The 25,349-nt window shown below is 42.9% G+C and overlaps 1 protein-coding gene across 2 annotated transcripts in view; it reads right to left on the bottom strand.

Annotated features, from left to right (window-relative positions):
- foxj3 (forkhead box J3) overlaps nt 1-25,349 on the bottom strand; it is a 108,535-nt gene that overhangs the window by 41,303 nt on the left and 41,883 nt on the right. For both annotated transcript variants that reach the window (XM_083771969.1, XM_083771968.1), the window contains exon 2: nt 23,348-23,930. In XM_083771969.1, the coding sequence (XP_083628095.1) occupies nt 23,348-23,671 (324 nt within the window). In that variant the 5' untranslated portion in view covers nt 23,672-23,930. The remainder of the gene's footprint in view (nt 1-23,347; nt 23,931-25,349) is intronic.

Genomic DNA, 25,349 nt, shown 5'->3' with positions numbered 1-25,349 from the left:
TGCTGAACTCCATCTCGCTCAGCTGTGCATACACCCACATCCCCTCTCTCTTTGTTGCTTTAAGGCCAACCTTGGAATGGATGTGCGGAAATTCTAGACAACATTCCGAGTTATTTTCTAGGTGCACCCAAGGTTACAGGCCTGGCTTGAATGGCTACATTTAAAATTTGAGCATTTCCTTACAAATTTGGGTGGGGGGACGGGGGGACAGTGGTGCACACACACACACACACACACACACACACACACACACACAAAACTCAAATTATTGCACACCAAGACCATGCAGTGACAAGCACAGCGACATTTAAATGGATTACGTCAGAACATTCCAGACTTTTGACAGGCCGGTCAATGGCAGACTATACAGCCACGCAGAGTTGAGAGTGGATGCGAACCCATTTCAGTGAATGAGCGTATATTCGTGCAAAGTGTAACTAACAATCAATTTAATCAGTTGGAAAAAAATAATCGATTTAGATTAACAATAATTAATAGTCAAAATGTTCAGAAATAGCTAAAGTAGCTGATCTACAAGCTCACAACATTGTGACCTTGTAGATCGGTGTTCGCTGCTTTTGCGTGACACAATTGTGTGACACATTTAAACAATCATTTATTTTCGCTGTTGATTTCTATAAAACAAAGAATATCATAATGTATTGACCCTATATTAACCCCTAATTGGATTAATCAAAAAAGTAATTGATAGTATTATAAGATAATCGATAGTTGCAGCCCTAAATAAAATAATACTATATACAGTGGGAGATTAAGCCGACAACACAACAGAGCAGACTCCAGGCCTGATATTATTACACTGGAGAGGAGACATGTCTGGAAAACTCCTATACCGGGTGTCTAAACTCATGATGAGTTAGCCCAGCACAGAGGAAATAAAGACAATTGACAGGTTTTCAAATGGGGAGAAACACAGCCCATACACTCAGAAAACAGAAACTACTATCTACCCAAATATATTGGTGAATCATTTTTACACCCTTAATTATCGAGTAAACTTGACTGCTATGAAATCAAGTAAAATCTACCTTAAAAATTAAGTAAGTGCAAGTAATATATTAAAGCAGGTTGAAATGACAATTATTGAGTAGATAAAATTAATATGCATTAGCACCTTGAAATGACAATAATTGAGTAGATAAACTTAATATGCATTAGCACCTTGAAATGACAATAATTGAGTAGATAAACTTAATATGCATTAGAAAACCTAGGTTAAAATTACATATAAATTTGAGTATATGGGATTGAAATTGATAGGTTGATTTAACTATATACGAGTGTATGATTTAATAAAATATATGCGTTACATTTACTCAATATTTTAACTGTATTCAACTAATAGTATTTTAATCAAAAAGGAATTCTGTATTTACCTTTGTCAAAGAGAATACACAATGCAATTATACAGATAAGTACGTTTTTAATTGACCAAAGTGAACATTCAAGTATTAAACATTCACATACTGTATGGGAGGAAACAGTCTGGCCACACGAAACAATGTGCAAATTACAATGTCAGCAAATACATTTTAAGAACATTAAACATTTCCTACTATGGGCTATATCTTGCGCCACCCCATATCCGTAAACTTATTTGCCATTCTTTACGATTTTGACGATCGACTAGTTGAACCATTTTAAAGTGCGTTTCAAAATAGTAAAAAATGGCAAATAAGTTCAGGGATAAGGAGTGGCGAAAGATAGGGCCGTATAAGTACAAACAATGTATGCATTCTCTGCAACAGAACATTTTCCTTAGACAATGTGCAAATTGTTGTCTGCAACAACATTAAAGAACATTTTCCTTGCCCATGGCAGGTAAATAAAACAAAACAAAAGTCCACGCACACTATAGTTGAGAGGACAAACATGATAGGATGGTCATTTGACTTTTTTTTTAGTCAAGGCTGGGTTTAATGAATTACCTGCCGGTGTCCCACCGAAACTATACCGTATACACACACGCGCAGTCGCGCACGCACACACACACAATTTGATTGTCTACCCCCCCCCCCCCCACACACACACACACACACACGTCACACTATACTTGACATAAACATTTTAGGTTTAGGTTAATTAATTTGCCTGCATGCCGGTGTCTAGCACCCAAATTAGCCGATCTACAAACATGCGCACACACCTGAAAACACAATTTGATTATCTATACCACACACACACAATTTGATAGGCTACTTCATCATAGCAAAAATAGCTGCCATTCTTTTTTGAAAACATTCATCTATGGTCACATGCAGACACCATATTGAAAGTATAGTTGGTCAACAGCCAACACGCATACAATTAAAACCTGGTGTAGTTGTAAAATTGTACAGCACCGAAAAACATGAACCCCAAAAGCATTATTTAACAAGACCCAGACAAATGAACATTAAGTATAAAAGAACTGTGGCCCTTTAAGCAACAAATGTTAGTTTTTAAAGTAATGTGCTTGGAGCAATCAATAACCCATTACTGTATAAGAAAAAATAAGAAAAAGCAGGAAGGTCAAATGGGGAAGAATTTCTTAATATAGAAAAAATAAAAATAACGTTTTACTGTCTATCGGTGAGGTTTGTACAGATTAATACATTCTAATTGGCTATATGCACTGTGTACACATAAGCACCTCCACTTCAAAACAAGTCTGTCAGACGCACAGATCTGACATGCTGCTGTATGCTTTATACAATAGGCTTTCCTTTTGAACAGTGCAGTATCAGTCAGTGTCGTATGTGATGTGGTTCCCTACTAATCTGTTTTCACTGAAAACATTCAAACTGAAGTTGTCAGTCAGGACACTAGCCAAGCAGACATTTTTTCAGTGTCTGCACTTTGGGTGTAAGCTGTTGAGGGTCTAGTCCAAGCAGTACCTTTTGAAAAACCTCCAAGATGTATTTGAACTTCTTGGGGTACTTCAAGTCAAACACGTAGGTCAGTCCCAGGAGATAGCAGCAGGCTCTGCTAATATCGCCGAGGTTGTTGAGGACAGGGATGCCCTCAATAACAATACCTACATCAGCAGCTGGTGATTGAGTTTGCAGACTGTAGATTCTACATTCTACATCGACACCAGCATCCTGCACACATTGTAAAAATAGAATCTCATGAATGAAAACGTAATGATGATGTTCACGGTATTATCATTCTAAACAGTTACTACTGTTGCACAATTCCCTGCTCTGGGTGGGACCTCCGTCAGTGTCTTGAGTTTGCAATTGAAAACGTTTGCTGCCAACCAGTTGAAGAAATCACAGATTGAGGCCAGATTGAGACCATTCATGTTCATGGAAGAAGCTTGTAAACATGTATTCTATTGCCAATTTGTGACCTTGTAGATCTGCTATTTTTGCTGTACAACATGCTTCCATAATTAAGACATGCTGCCGTCTATGCTGCTATGGAACTTGTATCCATGTGCAGTGCAGACCTGAGTGTATCGTGACCTTACTTAGTATGTAGGAACACATGTCTGAACTGCAGTAGCACTAGACATGCCATCTCACAACCTGATTCTCTGGACACTTTCTCACAAAACAAGCTCCTCACTCTGCCGTTCTTGGCACGTTTGAGATATTGTCTCACAATTAGCCATGATGATGACATTAGTTAAAACTACAAATTGTTAAATACTTTATTTTACTAACTTCAACGTCCTTGATCAGGGCACCAGGCTCTTCTCCCAGATGGTCGATGAGGCACTTGATCACGATTCCTCTGGTTAGCTGTATGGGGTTTCCACTCTGCAGACAAAGTTTTATCCTTAATACAATGCATTACTTTGCACATTCAAGCTGGGCTTTTGTTTACCAACTTTAAAGTCTACCGTTTCAATTGTCTGCACACAGTTTTAGCATTTAGGGCCCCATTTCCACCAGTGCTAAACACATTATCCCGAAACTTCTTTGCCTTTTTTACTCTTTTGAAAAACAAAATTGGTCAACTAGCCAATCTAAATGAACAAAAATGTTTTTCAAAATAGTAAAAAAGCAAAGAAGTTTAGGAATAAGAGGGGTTTAGTACTGACAAGACTATTAAGACATGCATTTCGTCTATCAGGGAATGGACAGGACAGAGACATAGTGATGACTGTTTAGGATACATTAGTATCTAAAGTAAGTGATCGTAATTAACTTAATGGGACTGATCTAGGACATTTGACAGGTTTGCGTTACAGGCAAGATACTACAGTGGAAGTCAATGAGGAACATTTCTCACCCGCATGTGAAGTTACAACATGTCAAGGAAATTACAACACAAACTTTGTTCTAGCTTTTTAAAGTGAATGAATACCGAGAATAGAAGATCTGCAAGTTCACAGACTTCAGTGAGATGCAATGTGAGCTTGCATATCTGCTATTTTCTGATTTAGAAGCCGTTTTTAAGAATCATCCTCAGGTCTAAATGGTTTATTACCTGAAGCAGAGCACTCTTCTTTGCCCGATGTGGCTCTCCTACAGCACCTCTCTTAGATTGGAACATGGACAGCAGTTTAGGTGTGTAGAGGTCCAGTTTAGGTGTGTAGAGGTCCAGTTTAGGTGTGTAGAGGTCCAACATCTCCATGAATTTCGGCTCAAGCTTCATTGTAGTGATCAACTTGAACTCTGCGCTGACCTGAAAAACAGATGAGGGGAAGGGAGAAAAACAAAACACATTGTGATCTTGTACATCCATTTTCCACCACTGTTGCTCCAGGAATGGGTACAATTGGTTAAATACAATGTAAATGTGTGTCACATGCAGGATGTCATTTCTGTTGAACCCTGCTACAAGAATCCAATTTACTCACTTGTGAAGCATCAAACAAGGCCAGCCATCTCTCCTTTACATCCTTGACGCTCATCTAGAAGAGATACACTAGGTGTTAACAGGGAACCAACAGACTGATGTAATGTTTCTTTCAAAAATGAGTTTGACTAATATTTGTCATACCAACTAATCTATAAAAATCACACCTGTGTGAACTGAGCGATGCAACTATATGCATCGTACTGTACTGTACTGTACAACTCATACTCTACAGTATAACTCGTACTGTACACTGTACTATGGCTGCTGTGTGTGTGACCTGAATCAGCCCAATCAACCCCAATTCGTACTCATCAGGACATACATATGGACATAGCAGTTGGAGCCGTCAGGCACCACTCAAATCCATATCACTGATAAACTACATCTACTGAGTCCTTACTGTAAAATCTCAATGATTCAACATTTTAATTATCCTCCTCAAGGATCAAAATATTACACAGGGAAGAATTATTGAAGCAGCTGTGTTCATATAAGGCAGCGAGCAGACAACGCAGTGGTAAATGAATAATATCTGCAACACAATGTTTCAGGAATATAGTTGAATAACTGTATAGAAAGGTTGTAAAACAATTATTAAACAGTGTCCTACCAGTAAGGTATCCAGTCACTTGTTTGTCCAGACTGTTCAATTGCTGTCTGTATGAGTCTAGATGCCTGGCCCTGGGGGACAGCCACCGGGAGGCAGAGAGGACAGCATACCGGGAGACAAAGAGTTGAGGTGGAGCTGGAAGACATGGACAGTAGAAAATAAGACTAAATACACAAAAATGAAACCCTGTTAATTTCCCATCAGGCACACTGTTCAATCCTTAGCTCTTGTCAATACTTTTCATTGATTCAATATTTATAAATGCAACAGAAAGACTAATAGTTTAAAACCCCCAAAAAGCTGAAATAGCAGATTTACAAGCATGCACACAACGCAATGAGACATGCTGTGAGCTTGTAGACCGGCTATTTATTGTTACTTTTGTGCAGACACTGTAGTATTGGTGACAAAACATCAAACGTTGAAATATGGAGATATGAGGTTTCTGCCCAACAGCAACGATGTATATATGAAATTATGAATACATTGTGTGTGTTTTTTACGGTTGTTACCTCCTGGAACCCAGGTCAAGCAGTGATGAGGCTTTATTGTTGGCAGCAGCAGGGAAGGAGAATCAAACAGAGAAGGAGCCAGACATTGATGCCTACAGAGTCTACAGACAAATATGCAGACATGCACATGATCAGACAAAGCAACATACATTTTTATACAGGACTTTAGTCCATAAATAGTCAAATACCTAATCTTGCGATCACAGTCACACGGACAGATGCAAAGATACAGTCTAGTCTACTATTATTTTGTAATGGAAGTGAGCGACATGAAGATACAGCCAATGTTTGTAGCTTTGTATCTTTTGCATCTGCCAGTGTGATTGCAGCATAAGAAGTTGGCTAGTAGTAGGCTAGTACATAAAATGCCTTAATGATACTGGACTTACAGGCTATAGTTGACAATGTCCACTCTGTCTGATGTTGGCTCTTGGCTGCAGTGATTTATTCAACAGTCTACAAAACAAACATTAACCAACATTAAACTGTATACTTTACACCGTATACTTTAAAAACATAAATGTGGAAATATAGCTCATCTACAAGCTCACAAGCAGGCTTGAGTTTTTAGAATGATTACTTTTGCTAACAGACATTTAGCACTGATCTAAATGCATTTCGTTACATGCAGTTTATAATTCCAATGATTGTGTTGGATGACAATGTCCACATGTAATTGCACTGTCTGACGCTGCCTGCAGATTTATTCACCGCATTCTACCGCAAACTACGCAGCTGCGTAGAGGCCCCACGAGTTCTCCCTGAAAAATGTTTAATATCGCAGCCCCGCCAGCCCGTTCCGCCTATTGCGGTCGGTTAGGGGGGGCTCCGACGGCCCATGGCGTCGCTTCCTCAGCGTCACTTCTTCATGATCCTCCCCCGTTAAGCGACGCCCGGTCGCGGCCGTCCGTCCCGTCGTGGGCTCCCCTGTTGGTCTATGTCCCCCTTAGCAAAAGTAATATTTCTAAAAGCTCAAGCCTATAGCCTATACTGCTGGCCTACGTAAAACATGAACCGCACGCAGGCACCGCAAAACAACAAGCTTATCGTCTAACGTTTACTGTATAGATGAAGCATGTTTAGTTTAGTATTACAGCATAGAATTCAACATAATAAATAAGCCCGCGTTTATAGCGGCCATTTTGATAGTTCTTTCAGTGAGCCATACATACAATCGTAAGTCAAATGAACTACAATTACCATGCAGCCCTGAGCCCTTCCCGTTCGGCGCGAACTTTCCCTCGCAAATAATGTGTAGGCTATTCTATGCATTTTAACATGATATTGTGTATATGTACATGGCTGAAACATGTGTAGTTTATGTGTATAGTGTCGACGACCACAGGCGTTACGTTATGGTGGGGCTGAATGAAAATTAGCATGCACTCTTTAGTCTTGACAGTTGTTAGTTTTGCTAGCCCTATACGAGCGTCATGTAAACCATGGCTTTAGTCCGGTCCAAAAAAAAAGTATGAAGACACGGTCAACATTTAATTAACATTTGATAGCTGGCTACTTACCATGAAGGAGAACTTCTCTTGTAACTTCACTTCACTTGCGTGGCGGCTCAGCTGCTGCTTCTGCTGTAAATTTTGTAATGGCTGCCAGCCTGCCACTCGGGATGACTCGTATCGGTCCGGCTTTCATCGCTGTTATGAACTCTGGCCAATAAGAGGCAGGTAGGCGTGTCTAATGGGTATCTTAGATCATTTCAACCCAATATTATTAGTAGATACCGTATCTACTAATAATATTGGGTAGGAATGAGTAATAATTACATTTCTTCAAACTGATCTGTATGATTACTCCATTCTCAAATATTATGATGGAAACTTACTGAGACTTGTATATATATTTGACCAATATTACCAGTTTGGCATATACTCATTTATTTTCATGAAATGAACTAAAACAATAGATGTACATTTAACTCACAAATAACAGTTGGATTTTTACTCATTAATTATTGTATATCCAACTAAAAGGATCCCATAAGTGATATTCACAGATTTTATTAAGCTAATATACCTTTTTTTAATAGTCGTACTTACAAGGCGATTGTTTTACTTTTTTGAGTGTACTGTTAGGCTCGGCCACTGGAGGCTAACTGGGAAACTGCTCAGGACTGACAGTATCAGTAAGGATAGACGCCTTCCACAGTACTCTAAATTGGGTCTGGTTCTCTGAGCAATGCTTGCTTGCATTTTTTTTTCTCCCATGTTACCATACAGGGCTCTTTCTCCCCGTCTCTCTTTCTCTCTGTCTCTCTCTCTGCCTTTTCCCCCGTTCTGCAGAGGCGGTGCAAGGCCATAAGAGACGGGAGGCAAAGTGACATCCTCCAGTTTATCCTCCCTGAAAGCCTTCGCATGCTTTCAGTTCCACATGAGGGATCTGATGAAAGCCGTTTGTCAGTCTGCCACTTAATTATCAGCCAGCAGAGGAGCCTCTGATACCGTCCTCCGACAATGGCTCACAGCATCCCACTGACGACGCTACCCACACTAACAATGAGCGACTAACACTGCAGCGTCTAATGGCGGTGTGGTAGTGCCAACCACTTAAAAGAGTTGGACAAATTACGCAAACAGCACAGCCAGCCTTTTCTGTGCCCTTCCCCAGGTGTCCCTCAACTGCAGTAATTCTCAACTGAATATTTCAAGGACCTCGACTTTGATGTTATTTTTTTCATTGTCAATTTTACTCAGAGAGCGTACAAATGGAACTAAATTCATCCCTAAGGGTCCAAATTTTTATCAATACTTTAGCTGGACACCCTCTGGACACCCTTAAGGACACCATGTTTAGAACCAGTGCTCGACTGCACAGGAAGGGAAAAACATATATCAATATACAATGCGCGGAATGTTAGCCATGAGATGAAATAAATGGAAACAGAGAAACCAAATAAGACAAGTCCTTGTTTGAGAGGATATTAGCTCTGGCGGAGGGAAAAACAAAGCCCGGTTTGACCTTCTAGCCTATATTTCTCTGCATGTGTACACAAGCATCACAGAGCTTACTGTATGCAGCTGCTCAATATGCACATTACCAAATGTGTACTGCAAATAAAACACGACGTCACCGCGCGCACTCCTTAACCTTCCTGCTTGTGTAATAGTCATGTTCATTTGGCTGCTGACTGCTCAAAAAACAAATAGCGACTGCAGGCGATATACCGCAATTACTCCACCGTGGAGAGGGAGGGAAGCCAAAAAAGAAGTCATTTCCAACGAGTTCTAACCTTACCGGGGGAAGCCAACTAGAAACTCGATATCGTCAGAGTGAAATCAGGCATTTGTATTTCACATTCCCCCGTCACGGTGAATGTGGGGAAAATGACGTGTCATCTATGATTGAAAAGCACCACAGACCGAGGGATCACTCTCATCACCACCATGCTCCACGTGTCTGGCCTCGTACAGTGAACTCGCCATGCCTGGCAGCTACTACACATAGACAGACAACGCTGCACATGATGTGTTCGCATATACACGACAAGGAGATCCCTAAACATATAGGAGAAATGGAACAGCTCCATGGTGGATGGACCAAAACTATTTTACTTGAATATTGTACAACATTACAAAGACAAATATTGTACCATTCACTCCACTACATTTCTATGAATTGGGAAAAAATGCAGTAAGTATGAACGAACCCCTTTCAAATATAGTGAAAGTAGAAGATCTACAAGCTCCCACAGCGTCGCAAAGCTTGCAGATCGGCAATTTTGATTCCCAATTGCTCAATTTCAATACAACAATATGCAATGATATTGAAAATAAATTTTACTTTGTATTTTTTAAAGGCTAATCCAGGGTTGAAGTACTGTAACCACCACGGTCTTCTCATGCAGCTCTCATTTGGGAGCAGGATTCTCTGTATGTAAGACCGAGCCTATAGTCTCTCAATGTGAAAGGCCTAAAACAAGCTATGAATCATTTAGACAAATTTAGATAAAACCTTCAGTCCTCATTTACTTTACACAGTTAATACACATTTTAGGATTTTACAGTGTGCTGTACTTGATTGGCTCTTTCTCAACCACCTGTCCACTGGGAATCTAAAATGTAACACTTTCAAAGGATAACTCTTTTTAACCACTTTTAACCTGGCGTCACTATTTTAGGGCATGTGATTATAGGCAGAAATGTGCAAAAAGCCTAGGCCTATACTCATTCGTACGCTGGCGTCACATGGTGAAAATAGTTGATCTACAATCCCAGATTGTGCGTGTTGATCTGCTATTTGTTTTTACACTTAACGAACGTTGTACAACAAAGTATAATTCAGGCTTAACCACATGAACCCTAGAATCCCAATTCTGGGCCTGCTAGCCATACTAAGCGGACATTTGGCACTAATAGCAGATGTAGCTTGTAGATCAGCTATTTTCAGCGATGAGATTTGGTTTAGAGCGTTTAACGGGAGTGGACCAAGTATAGAACCCTATTGGTTGGACCCCGGATAATGAAGTATATAGGGTTAAAGTTTACCTATTAAATTTAATTTCTTTCAACAACAACAAAAAGCTAATTGAAGCCACACCACAGCAACACCCTAAACGTACCCCACCACTATCCCCCCGCACCCCCCAACAGTCCATTAGCCAAGTTAATGCCGAGCTGCCAGACTTACTGACCCATAAATAATACATTGCGGTGGTCAAGAGAGGCCAGACACCTCCGTGCACCCCTCCATCCCACTACACGGCCACATTAATGGACTAATTCAGATGCAATTAACTTGCAGGGAGAGGCTGTGGCCTTGTGGCCGCCGGAGCACAGGCTGAAGGGCTCACAGCCAGCAGGGCAAGGATAACAACCCCTATGCACACGGCCACACGCACACACACACACAACCATTTACATGCAGTGTGAAAGCCAACACATTCACACAGAATCTAACCTCAATAATCAGCAACTAGAGGGGCAAAGACAATCTGTGAAATATCACCCTGTTCACAGTACACCGATACTCGATATGTTTATTCATAAAAAATGCTGTTTATCTAGTGTCCTTGAGAAATACAGTGTCCGCCTCTGCCAGTACGCCACCTGCACCAAGTTACCTATAGCCAACATCAGCATCCGAGGAGTCGGACAAAGTCTGAAATGCTTACACAGCCCCTCACTCCAGAACTAATTTCATCCGATTTTTTTTTGGCCGACGTTGTTTGTTAACGGAGGAGGTTTTCGGCGGGATGAATTAACTGCCGAAAAACCCCCACTGAGGAGCGGGGTGACATTGACAAATGAGCAATTACAGGAGCGATATTCATGTGTCACATCCGCGGCCGGCCTGACCCGCGATTAGCCCCGCCGATGCCGAATGCAGAGACGTGAAGAGTTTGTGCCTGTCAATACTGGCGCCTGGGACGGCACGGCACGGCCCTTGCTGGCATGTCATTCATCACAGGCTCCGCTCCGCTGCCACAGCTGTGTCACTAACCCCCCCCCCCCCCCATCTAATACCCTCCCTCCCTCGTCCAACTCCCCTCCCCTCACAGAGCGGCACTGACCCCGCTGAGGACGCGGCAGAGAGGACGATCAAATATCACTCTGGGAGTGGGAGAAGAAGAGGCAGCGGTCCATACCGCTACACCGACGGAACCGACAAAGAGGACAAAAAGTACTTTCCTACACATCCTCGCCCCTCTGCTGCCGACGTCTTTATCCACACATTCGACAGTGTCACGTAAAGCCATGGCAGGCGGCAGCCCGAATCGTGCCAAGAAGACACACAATGGTCCTTTCATTCGGGCACAGTGATTGTGAACGGTAGAGTGAAGCCATTAGCCTCGGGGAGGCTGACACAAAGGGGCGACAGAGGTTAAGTGATTACCGTAGAGGGGAGAGAAGGATGGATTGAAACAACGACCAAATTAAACGACATCGGCCGAGCATGTTCCCACGATAATTACTTTGCCGTGCAGATTTCATCAATATGCCAATCATTGGAGCGAGGCGAGAGGCTATTCTTCCTTTCTAGACGTGTATAGTCGTGAATGACCAGCATGAAGCCAGGATGTGGAGGGTCTAATGCCTTGTTCACTGTAACTCCATACTCGGTGGAGGGGCTTACCTCAGTCAGTGCTGCAGACCTTTGGCCAAATCAGCAGTCTCAGGTTGCCATGGACTTTGTGAAGGACGTGTGCTGCTACAGTACGTAGTCCTGTAGCATTTTCCCCCTTTCATTTCCAAGAAGGAAACACTACTGTATGTGCATGCAAGAAGAACCCTGGCAGATGAATTAACTGCAAAGCTGCACAGGAGGTAAACGCTTCTACAGTCTACCTCAATTATGGATATTATTAATTATATCCAGCGAAGACCAGGATAAAGAGAGAGAGAGAAAATAAATCACACTCTCCCACATGAAAAAGTTAAAAATATATATATTTTTTTATCTACTTTTCTTTCTCTTTAAGACCTTTATGGAATGTATATTTTGAGCGGATGGCAGTAGTATAGGCCGTCCAGCCCAGCGTAGGCATATTTAACAGGGCATATTCAGTGTTAAAGGCAGATTGCAAGACCCGGGCTCTATTTATAGCTCGCAGAATTCATCATGGCTCAGTGCCTTTCTCCGTCTCCCTTCTACCCCTCGCTCCCTCCGTCAGGGCCAAATCAGTTCACCTATAAGAGGCCGCACTCGGGGTTTACCATAACAATGAGGGTCCATGTGTCCGCTTTGAATTCAAAACAAGATTAGCAACATGTGCTTTCATAATGGGGTTTCTGTAAATGTACCACACTCTCTGACAGTGAATGAAGCCCTTAAAAAATGCATATTAAGCAAAGGCTGTACACACACCCAGGGGGGGGGGGGACTAGCAATGGGAGAACTACAGTAGTAGTAAAAAATGAAAGAAAAACTAAAAGTAGGGTTTCCATTGAAACTCTGCGACAGAAGGAATGATGACTGGAGGGTCTCGGAGCAGCTCCCAGCAGCCCTTAATTTTTCTCCTCAGAAGAACCTGAGACCCAACTAATGATTTTTCCAGTTATATGGCTTGTTTTTTAAGTGCCTCAAATTCCTCAGCAGTTCATAATTTTAACTGCGACGCTGGGGTGATTTTCTCGCCCAACTGTCTCCACTTCAGGCTTCAGATCTGAGACAAAGCCAGGGCACAGCCCATTGGAGGTGATGATCTCAGTCACCACATTTAAACAAGCCGCTCTGGAAAAGACACGCAAAAACCTCCTCCCTTTCTCTGGCCATTAAAGACTCATATCGGTCTCAGTAATATCAGTCGACCAAACCTGTAGCCTCATGGCTTTGACTATAGCCTCATGGCTTGACCTTCATCCAAGAGAGCAACATTCATCAAGCTAGCATGAGGAGGAACTATACCCACGGGCCACTATAACCCCTCCTATGTCCAGCTTTTAGTGTATATGTGCTAACACAAACTTTAAATGCCATTGACAATGAATGGACAAACAATAAACACAAACATTGCTTTACACAAACGTTGAAGACGAAGGTGAGGACGCAAATTCGGTTTGGCCGGAATTAAATGATGTATGATGATAAGATCGCCCCTCACTTCACACGGGTGTGATTTTTTTCTTATGAAAATCACAACTGAACCGAATAATGCAGACTACAGAATTATTATTACTTGAGTGTGCAACTACTGCGATCGGGTGGGTGGGTGGGTAGGGGTACAGTAGGTAGGTAGCACAAGTTGGCATCTCGACAGAGTGCATTTCTGGTTTTTATTATTATTGTTTAAGTTTAAGTTTAAGTATACCCATCATCTCTCGTATTAGTGCATTATATTAGTATCCGATGTATAATAATTCAAATAGAGTAGAACCAAAAGTGGCAGCATAAGTGGTGAGTCTCCAACGGAGACAGTCAGGTATCAACTTAGTTTAATGGATCTCATTATGACAGTGCAGGAAGCACATGCAATCAATATGACTGATGGCTGTGACTAATAACTTAAACTATGGACTGCTCCACCCCACTACATCTAGACAGCAAAGACAGCAGGCAGGGGAGAAGAGCTTCAGGTTCAAAGACTCTCTCTCAGACTCAAAGAATAACGGAACCTATAGATATAGGGGGGGGTGACCTGTGGAAGTCACGGCCGCCGAGTGTGGAGAAGAGAGATACAGTTACATACAAAATTGAAGCCGAGAGCTCTGCGCAGGCCTGCGGGACACAAGAGATTGACTCCAGAGCCCCGCAGCCTTTTTATGTTCTCTGCTTGCTATACAGTCGACTCTTCACTCAGCAGAGTGTGGGGACAGCAGCGGCTCTTGCCAAATGCATCCGAGAATGGAGGCCTGCCAGCCTGCACTCCCCGCCCACTCTGTGGGGCAGAGCGTGAGCAGTGGGGCACCGGTAGGCGGGCGCAAGGTGAGGCTGGTGGGCGGACGGCCAGGCAGGAGCTTCCTGACACAAGGAACCCGCCTCACAGCAGGATCAAACCGGCTGTCGAATGAATCACCACCACGCCCACCACCTGACAAAGTCGGCATCGAGGCCGGCGCACAGCCACTTCTGCCGTCTCCACAATTAACAGGCAATCTGGGAGAGGCAACAAAACACATGAATAAAAAATGCTAAAAATACCACCGTGCAAGCGGCTCACTCGGATTGCATCTCAAAAATACAGCTCGCTTTTGCAACAGACTTTGATACAACATGAGAAATTGTCTTCTAAAAAAGGCGATCATATCTTGGGACTGGGTACAGACTGAGAAGAGAGGTTTGGAGCGTAGCTCTCTAAATATGTATCTCAGCTGCTGAATAATTCAATATCAGCAATGTGTTTTAAAATTTAAATGCTTGCTTTACAGCGTAATGGTGATACAGGCGAGGCAAGGGGAGCAGATGGAGGCATCGGAGACTATGACTGAAGCAATTTTACACCTTCAGATTCCAGGCCCCGCAAACGTAAGCTTGAGGTGGGAGATAGATAGGGCGAGGGAGCGCTATAAGCTACACACCTGACCGATCACATTTAAATAGGCAACATGGGCGGGGGTTTTCTGAGCTGTAGTCACGACTGAGTTGCGGGAACATTATATCTCCAGAGTAAATAATGTCCTGGGGGACCAGTGCAGTATAGTTCCCCAAACAGCTTCTTGTGAAATCGAAAAGGTGCTCCAGGCTTCTATTATTAAGCCTCCAATCCAATGGGAAGGCCAACCTTTGATCTGTTTAGGGTGCCGTGTATTTGCATTTTATAATGAGATCAAAGGAGGCAAGGTCCAGGGCCCCTGCGGAAGGCAGCGCACTGTGCCCCATCTCTGCACACTGGACGAATTACGGACCAAAGCTATGTTTCCCCCATTAACTAGATCATGTAAGAGCCGCGGGCCTGAGGGAGAATGCAGGAGGAGACTCCACCGTTTGTTAGGCAATCAACAGCAGCCTATACATTCTTCTCCCGCTCATTTTCTTTTCTCTGCGCACAGGTGCAGAAAAGGGGGGTGATTTGTGCCAGTAGCAACAATCTCCTCCACTGTCAGACTTCAAGAGCAAAACATTTCAAGCATTTTTAAACTGGTTGAGAATTGCTCCGCATTTTCTTTGGCATTCTTCACCGGTGGAGCAACGCAGAGGGGGAATGTACACTCGTTGCCTGAAGTGAGACTATACAGCCCAGGAAGGAGGGCTTGAGAAGACCATGGGGGTCAACGTGTGTGGGCGCCCACGTTACGTGTCGTATACTGTCGCCCAGGGCAGTGGGTTCCTAATGCGTTCCTCTGGAGTCCCCCTTGGTACTGCATGCTTTTCAATCCTACTAGCATTCATTGCATTCACCCTCCTAGCGATCACCTAGTGAATACTAGTTGGACATAGATAGAACAGCAGCAGTGCTAGTTCCTACTGTAAGTAAGGGTCCCATTAATAACAAAGTTGATATTGTTTTTGGTTTCTCTATCTCCATTTAAAAGCGACTTTGAGTACCTATATAAATCTGAGATATTATTATCATAATTTATTATCAACCAACCAGTGGTTTTCAAACTGGCGTTTGGGGACCCCAAGATGTCCATGTAGAGCTTCCCTTGCAAAATGATTATTTAAACTACAACCACTTTAAAAAAAATGCTCCCTCAGCAAAAATGATATTGAATGGTCCGCCAAAATGTATGTCAATTTGGGGGTTTGTGATAAAAAATGTGAACCCTCCCAGGCCCTTAGGGACCACCATGGTGAATTGGAGAAGATCACACATCATGTTAGCCCTAAGCTTTGAAAGAGCCGAGTTGGCTAGTAAACCAGAGCTTTGTCGTCATCATCTGTCGGTGCTCACATCTGCCACACGTTTTCTGTAGACCTGATCAGATTAGATCCCATTTCGCAGCAAGATTATAAACCTGTTTTGTAAACAGAGATTTAACATCTCTGTAGATAACAAGAGATTTTACATGGACCGAGTGACCAGTAATCCTCTGATATCCGATACATTTACAAGGATGTTTATGTGTGTCGCACGAGACTCGATACTAATGCATTTGAGAGAGGGTGTAGGTCTGAGTTAGCAGGGAGGAGGGGTCGGCGACTCGGCGGGGAGCTTTGGCACAAATAATTCAACATGGGAGGCAAACATTTGGCAAAAGTAGACGACGGTTTAGAGCAGTGTTTTTTTTTTTTTTCACAGACCACCATTTGATGAGACCCAATGTTATCAATTTAGAATATTTTGTTATCAATTTACAATTTAATGTGGTACCATTAGGAGAGATAACAGGCAAACGATCAAAATAACAATTCTTCTATACATGTTCTAATTGTGTAGACTTACGTAATGCAGATTACAATTTAACTCTCGAGAGCGTAAAATGAAACCAAATGGATTTGTTTTCATTTTACGCTCTCAAGAGTTGAAGATCTATAAGCGTCCATTTGGTTACCAACCCTCCATCATTTAGCTGGGGACCACCTGGAATGCCCTCAAGGACCACTGGTGGTCCCCGGACCACTGGTTTACAGGGATGAGGGAAGGGACCAAGTATAGACCCCTGGGTGGAGAGAGACCTTGGTCAACTGAATATAGGAATTGAGTGGTTAAAGGTGGAAGAGTGGGTGAAACTCACACAAATTGATGTTACAAATTAGATAACAACGGAAAGGAAAATAAAGGAAAATGCCAAATAACAAAACGGCAGTATGAAATATATACACAAAAAATGATGCAGCCTAATAAAAAGGTATGGCTTGTGGATGGCCAGTCTATGACATCAACCATGCATCTAGGACATTATGTATGACTCCTAGTCCGACCACCTTTGACAGCCATTATAAAAATTAAAGTAAAATATTTCAAAAAATATACACATGAATGAAAATGTGGGAAGGTCCTTCCTTGGTCTACTGGCATACATGCACAAGACATTCGGTCCAGCGGTTTACAAGATTAGCCCTGGACACACACACAGACAGGCAGACTCAACAGCCCCGTTTTTAGATGGCTTCGCCTCCTAAAGAGCCATGGCGTGACAGAATCATACAATAAAAACAATCAAGATCTGTTTGAACTGAGTACTATGGTGTACTGTACGTGTGTGTGTGGCTGCACAACAGTGACACTTGGTGGTGAAAAAACAGTATTTCCGTGCTTAGACATACATACAGACACAGAGACAGACATACATACATTGCTGCGTATAGAAGTGGCTAGCACCACTCAAAAATAAGGCTTTGAGGCTGAGTGCCCCAGTCTAAAAGAGGTCCAATCTATGGTCCACGTTCTGGACAAACAAGTCAAGATAGATCAACAGTAAAAAAATAAAAAAATAAATGCACCCATGCAAACTGAGCGGTGCCGTATGTATGTGTATGTGTGCTTGCGTGTGCGTGTGTGTTGTTTTTTTATGCTGCTCAACAGTGCCACTTTAGGTCACCCAGTGGTATTGCTTCTCAGCTCCACTTTTCTTGTTGCCGCTTATTCAACGTTTCGATCTTCATAAGGAATTTAATAGAGTACCTCAGTCTCCCATGCAAGTAGGCATCACGTTAGCAGCAGATATCAGATCAGATCATCAAAGCAGACCCATAAAATGTCAATTTAGTATTTCACTGGTGTAGAGGCCTAGAGGGGTTAATTACTGTACTTTTAATTCATTAGCCAGTGTTGGCAAGATCCAGTCTGTGTCAAAAGTTTAAAGCTTATAAAAGAACGGACGCAAACGCCTTGACAACATTACAAGTCTCGTCACTGCTGGGCTGCGTTTCTGACAGACAGAGGAAGACAACAACTCCCAAACCATAGTGGAGGAAGAAAGGGGAATGTCATGGAGGCTAGCACACATTTTGCCTGTAATGATGCTGGCTGATTGACTTGGATTGAGCATGGGGCTATGGTGCAGTATACACACAGTCAAAATCATAAACACACAAAGGCCTGCAGTGGAAAGGTGCTGCAAAGAATGTAATTCATCCCAACACGTAGGCATAACCTCTCTCTCTCTCTCTCCCCCCCTCTCTCTAAATATAAATGTATATACATACTGTACTGGATATGTAATGTATATGAAATCTGACAGTATCTGGGGAACAAAATATCCCTAGGCAACTTGGCAGATCTTTAAGCTAGAAGATTTTGTTTGTTTGTTGCTTTACAAAAAGCAGAAATAAGCAGTGATCTTTTAGCCCCTCTTGTAGCTATAGAGGCAATTTAACTGACAGCCAGCAGGACTGCTTATTTCGGCAACCTGCGAACATCAATCATAAGTGTTTCAGAGAGCTTGAGAGGGTGTATAAGAAAGCGCCATCTAATTGCCTACTCGACATCCCTGTGCATATTCGCACTCGTGAATGCGGCATTCATTTTTTTTGACCTTGATAAATTATCTGTTCTTATTGACAGCACTTATTGATATTTCTTAAAAGCGTGGGCTAATGGAGTTCTATTGAGATGATTAAATGAGTTGCAGCATGCGGATTAGCCCGGTCTCATGATCTCGCCGCCACAGCCTGCATTATCATACAGAACAGACATGTGCGTGCGCGGAGTCCTAAATTCCTGCAACTGACATCTCCAGGGGAATAGAGGAGTGATGACTACATCCGACCTACATTCACCCCACCCAGGCATGCTGGCTTCCAACGGCTTGCATGTCCGCTCGCGCACACACACACACACACACACACAGTACACACACACACACACACACACACACACACACACACACACACACACACACACACACACACACACACACACACAAAATATGTCGCAATTTATGGTGGGGATATCACTCCTGCATGGCTTTCAAAGAATTACACAAATTCAATTAGGTGTACATGCTACTGTTCCTGACACAGTCTCTCCATGTCATTGATTTTGTATGCCTGACAAAACAAGCCAAACAGACATTTTAATAGGCTTTACAAGCTCCCAGTGACCTCCTCGGAGAAATATTTACTCATGATATACTACATATATTATAGGGTTTTCCCTGGCTTTAAGAGAGAGACTTAGTTGCTAATATAATTTGTGCGATGTGTGTTTGAAGAATTTAAGAGCACAACAAAAATCTCAAGGAGCAAATACAACATTTATTGGACTAGCCCCAGGCAATGAAAAGGCACTACCAGAAGTTGGAACTTGTTCAAATTGCCTGTTCATGCGGTGACAAAATACAAAAGATGTGCACATAAAACGCTGCAAAATTGTACGTTTCAGATATTTTAGTGGTCAGATTTGTTTTTTAAAAGCTCTGCAGGGGAAAACCCCATTTAGTGAGAATTATGCGGGGAAAGAAAAACTAAAATCTGATGCAGCCTGGAGCTTATAACATCTTCAAAAACCAAGCTTCCTGTGAACGAGGCTACAGCATCCTGGTTGGTGTGTGTGTGCGTGCATGCGGTGGGGGGGGGGGGTTTGACAGCTAGTGCCCACGATAACACAACAGATAATTGATAATTGCAAACATTAACTAAGCTAGTGGTTGAAAAGACTTGTTTTAATATACAGTCTCCTGCAGAGCAGTTATTACATTAGTTAGGAGTTGCTACACACGCTTTACATTTAGACCACTTGAACCGTCCACAGGCAAATCATTGACTAAAAACGCTACTCTACAAGCTGAGCTTCAGCTGTGTACAATATTTACTGTAGAGCAACAACAGACGTATAGAGCCCTAGGGAATCCAGGCAACGAAGAATAGGCTTTACTCAGTGGTGGGAAGTAGAGTAAAGTACTTTTAATATAGTATATAAAGTACTGTACTTAAGTACGATTTTAAGGTATTTGCACTTTACTTGAGTATGTCAAATGTTCAGTACTTTTACTTCTACTACACTACATTTCAATTGGGAAATAGTACTTTTTACTCCACTACAATTATTTGACAACTTTAGTTACTAGTTACTTTGTACATTTTGAGTATTATTACAAAACATACATTAACCACTTCAGCCCTATAGACATTTCGGCTATTTGAAAATAGCCGATCTACAAGCTCACAATGCGTCGCAATGCGACACATACACAGCAAAATTGTACTGCTACCCTGGTCCATTGTGTGCCTGGTAAGCAGACTAGTAACCTTGGTTTGTCTGGAGTTCTGTTCAATTCCCAGGCTAGTGTCCAAGACAGGATGCTAAATCTCCCGTTGGTTTTTGGTAACCTAATGCTAATCCCTGTAGGTTAGGTTTTGGTACCCTATTCCCAATCCGTCTACATTACTCTTATTTCTATTTTATAAAAATGTATTATTATTCATATCTCTTTTTCTCTGCATCTGTGCTGTGGTACTGCCTTGACAACTCTGTTTCACCTATGTAATCACTAAAGGTTCATCTATCCATCTAATAGTATGCCACTGTTGAAACCGAAAGTGTATTTACTCCAAACACGAGGATACGCCGAATGACACCGCTAATAGGTTATGCCGTGTTGCACACAACTCAATAAGGAATAATAGAGGTAACCAGAAAAACTAAGTTTGTGGAAAAAAAATGAAAAAAAGGCACAATTAATTTCCTTCCAAAAGGCCTGCACAAAAGCTAAATCAAACCTTTTATAATGATATAATGATGTTTTCTCATCTCCCCCTCCCTCTCTCTCTCTCATACACACACAAACCCATGCACATGCCAGATCTTGTCGCCCCAGGAAATGGGCCGCATACATCTTGTCTGACTGCAATAAAGCGGCAAGCAGGGCCTAAAATGCTATTCCCAATAAACGCCGTCTGATTGGAAACCTCATTCTAATATCAATTTCCATCTGGGCCCTTTAAAAGGCAATCAGCAGAGCTTCATCTCAGTATCTCATGAGCTCCTCGAGATGATGACACAGCACTGGCTGCATAATGGCCTTCTCCTATCCAGGCATCTGCAATGAATAATACCACCCATGAATGGGCTATTTAGTGTGTGTTCACACAGATAGGGGCCACTTGCCTGATTATTAACCCATTTAGACTCGACGTTGAAATACAAAAAACTAGAAAAAGTGCCCTTCTGGGCACAGGTCTCCACCAGGTTATCCACAGATCCGTGCAGTTAGAGGTAAAAACACTTTTCGGCCAGTTATAGCGCCACCTTGAGGCTGAGTTGAAATTGTTCATGTGGCATTTTGTCCTCGGCCTAGTGGGAATGTGGGTGCACAATTTCACGGAAATCACGCGATGTGTTCATGATTTGCAGCATTTTGTTTGAAACTGAGCACTCCTGTGAACTTTGGAAGCCAATCTTAACCAATCAGGATGGAGTGTGAGAAATATGAAAGACCGGTTTGGTTGAATGGCTCTAGAGAGACTGTGTACCAAATTGCGTGATGTTTGGACAAAATCTGTAGGTGTGCTGTGCAAAAACCTGTTTTGCACAAAGCGGCCTCCTGGTGGCGCTATAACAGGCCGTTCTGGAAAGTTTGGGGCAGAGGTTCATGGTTGGCATCCAGGGAGTGTGTGTGCAAAATTTGGCATCGACCGGGTTAACGGTGGCTGAGATTAGCTGGTCACGGACGGACGGACGGACACACGGACGGACGGACGGAGTGCAAAACATACTCTCCCCATGCCTTCGGCTGGTGGAGACAATAACTCTGAAGTATGTTTCTGTATCAGTGGTGCTCAATATTTCATGTCAAGGACCCCAAACATTATATGTAATATGCCGCAGACCCCCATCTGAAAATATGTTGTTCCAGGGACCCCCTCCCCAGATTTGAGTTAAAAACGTTCGCTCTGAAAGAATATATATTCCAAATGTGTCCCACATTTTCACGATTTTTCAAAAATAGCAGACCTACAAGTTCATAGTGCGGCACTCGGTGCCGCGCTATGAGCTTGTAGATCTGCTAGCTAAAGTATAACATAATGCTTAAAACACCAAAAGGGGTTTCCGTACAGAATGGGTTAATCCAGAGTTTCACACTTCACACGGTTCTCTCAGGGCTGAATTATTTTTCATCCTGAGATGCAACGGCACTTAGCGTGAATTGGCACAGTCATAGTTTCACTCTGGGCTTTAGGGAAGTGACAATGGTGATTACCAATGGCTTCATTTTAAACGCGTTGCCGGCAAAAAAAAAACAACTTCAGGCGAGCAATATCAATTTAAACAAACCTCTATGAGCGTTAACAACTGAAGACTTGAGCTAAGGCTATGGGAGGAATTTTCATTATAGCAACAGTAGGAAGCATTGACATGCAACCGCTGTCCCCCGGAATAAGAATGTCAATATATCTAAATCACATCCAACAGGTCTGTAAGATGTCTGTGAAATCCTACGCTAAGACCTGGACATTAGCCTAAAATGCAATATTTCAAAAAGTATAAAAAATAAAATTCCTGGCCATTCTCGAAGGAGAAGTCTGTACAATGTGCCAATGTTTTGAGCAGAAAAATATAAAGTTACAATAAAGAATAGTGACAATAACATAAATGGGCTCTCCCATGCGATCAAGCCCACAACACTAAGGATGTTATTGTGTACAATCTCGCCAGCATCACCATGTCATGTTTACAAACTCTATACTGTACAGTATGTCACAAGCCGTCATCGAGACCCAGTTCAAGGGGTGCATCAGTCTGTTAAACGAACTAATGGACCACACACACACACACACACACACACACACACACACACACACACGACTTTAAACCTGGAAACCTTTGCTCGATTACGATTAATGAACAATTATCCAAGAAAAAGGTTAAATTAACAGAGCGGCTAGACTGAATGACTAAATGATTTAGCAAATTATAATTAAAAAAAAAACCTATTTGAATTGTTTCGTGTCAATTCGTGGATATCTAAGGAACAAAAACAGAAAAGAAAAAAGAACCCGCTTCTCGATTATTCCATTAAACGACATGAGCAAGACTAAGTCGTTGGTACTAAATATAGGCTTTGGCTATATTTCCGGTTAATCGCCCAAGCCCTAACCCACACACACCAGCGTCTAGCGTCTGTGTCATGCTCACCTTCCAGCCGCTGCCCGCCTCTCTGTAGTAGGGGAAGTTATCACAGATCCACTGGTAGATCTCGCTCAGGGTCATCTTCTTCTTTGGTGAGCTGTTGATGGCGAACGTGATGAGGCTGGCGTAGCTGTACGGCGGCTTGCCGTCCTTGTGCTGCTGCACCTCCTCCTGGTCCAGCGTGGTGTTGGGGTCCAGCAGGGCGCTCTTCTTGCCCATGCCCGGCCCGTGGGCGCCTCCCTGCGCGTCCGCCTTGCGGATGGCCGCCTGCATGGTGAGCTGCGGCAGCCAATCCATCGAGGTCAAACTGCTCTCCAGCTCCGACGTCATGGCAATGACGGGGGAGGGGGGCTATAGGCTGGAGGTGGGCGGGACAGGGGAGGCGGGTCAGGGTAGGGGGGGAAAAGGTGGAGGTGGCTGTCGCCGGCGGGCTGGCGATGCGTGCGCGGGGCAGGGGTGGGGGAGGGCGGGGGGTAATAATAAGCTGAGGCAAGTGACAGTTTGAAGACGAAGGCGGGGGGGGGGGGGAGGGGGGGCGTTCCCTCAGCTCAGGACATCAGCTTAGCAGCACGCCGTCTGCAGGTCAGCCCTGGGGAGACAACAGAAAGGACTGTCAGTTTTACAAAGATATTTACAGCAGCAAACAAGCACCCATTCTAAACAATCAATTTGCCGACGTGTGATTTTATTTAACCACTGAATGGGGTTCACCAAGGGTCTGGCCCTTTTCCCCCCAACACCAAATCTCTTTGTGGAAAAAAATAGCCAATCTTCTACAAACTTGTACATCTGCTATTTCCGTCAAATGCTGACCTATCATATGAGGCCCAGAACAGGGATGTTAGGCTTCATGGGGTTAAAGAGATCAACCCCACAAGGAAAGCATACGAACTACAAAAGTGGACTCTCTCTATAAAAACAAAACAGAAAACAGGAAAAAGGTACAGTCCTGATCTCGCTGCAGTAAAACACAAGCCCACCACTTTCCCTACCACTTGCTGCGCACAGAGCTGACTCATAGTTGGAACTCCATCTGCACACACACACACACACACACACACACACACACAGAGAAAGAGAGAGAGACGGAGCGAGAGAGTAAATGCAAGGGAATTGTTTTCACAAGTGCCAGCCAAATGGGGGAATGGCTCAGGAGGAATTCCGACTCTCTTGCGGGTAGTAACCCCCCCCCCCTTAGTGGAGACTCTGCCGTAAACAAGCAGAGCAGTGTCGTCTTGACCAGTGGTTCTCAAAGTGGGGTTCGGTTCAGAGGCCCTTGGGGGGGGGGGGGGGATCTTGTACGGGAGTCTCTAACACAAAATATTTTCAGATGGTGGTCCGCGGCCAAATATAATTAACTTGGGGTTCCTTGACATGACAACAACCCCTGATCTTGCCAACCATCATCCTGTCCTCGGCCTTGCATGTCTGCTGTGCTGTGCAGTCTGCAAACAGCCACCCCCACCAACTCTCTCTCTCTCTCTCTCTGTCTTAAAATAGAGTGTCAGAGGAGACAGGCCTAAAGTTACAAGCATAGGTGAATATAGGGCAGCGTGCAAAACAAGCCCTCTTGTGCAGGAATGACACTACTATCTGGCTACGGGGCAAAAAGAAAAAGCAAAGTCATTTTGAGATTGTTAATTTAGTTTTCTAGAGTGAGTACACATTTATGTGCAGACTTCGGATGAATACGTTTTAAATAGGCTATACTAAATATTTAAACCTGGTCTGGGTGAAAATATTAAATATTGTTTGTTAAATAAGATGCGTGCCCTAAATTTCATTTCCCCCACTAGAAAACACAGAATTGAGATGGCCTATAAAAATTGCTTTCTTGCTCAAAGAGTAGCATTTAAAAACTTTCACCAAAACAGTGATATTAATATCTGTATTATTATTATTTATATACAGTCTAATGTGTGTGCTCACTGCTCATAATGTGCAAAGCTCGTGTATATTTTCAGAGACCTCTGATGCCCGAGCAACACTTTCTTATACTAACAAAATA

The sequence above is a fragment of the Protomyctophum parallelum genome (genome assembly GCF_964188405.1).
Source record: "Protomyctophum parallelum genome assembly, chromosome: 8".
In the NCBI taxonomy this organism is placed as follows: domain Eukaryota; kingdom Metazoa; phylum Chordata; class Actinopteri; order Myctophiformes; family Myctophidae; genus Protomyctophum; species Protomyctophum parallelum.
Note: the sequence above shows the minus strand (reverse complement) of the source record. Positions and strands in the feature narration are given on the sequence as shown.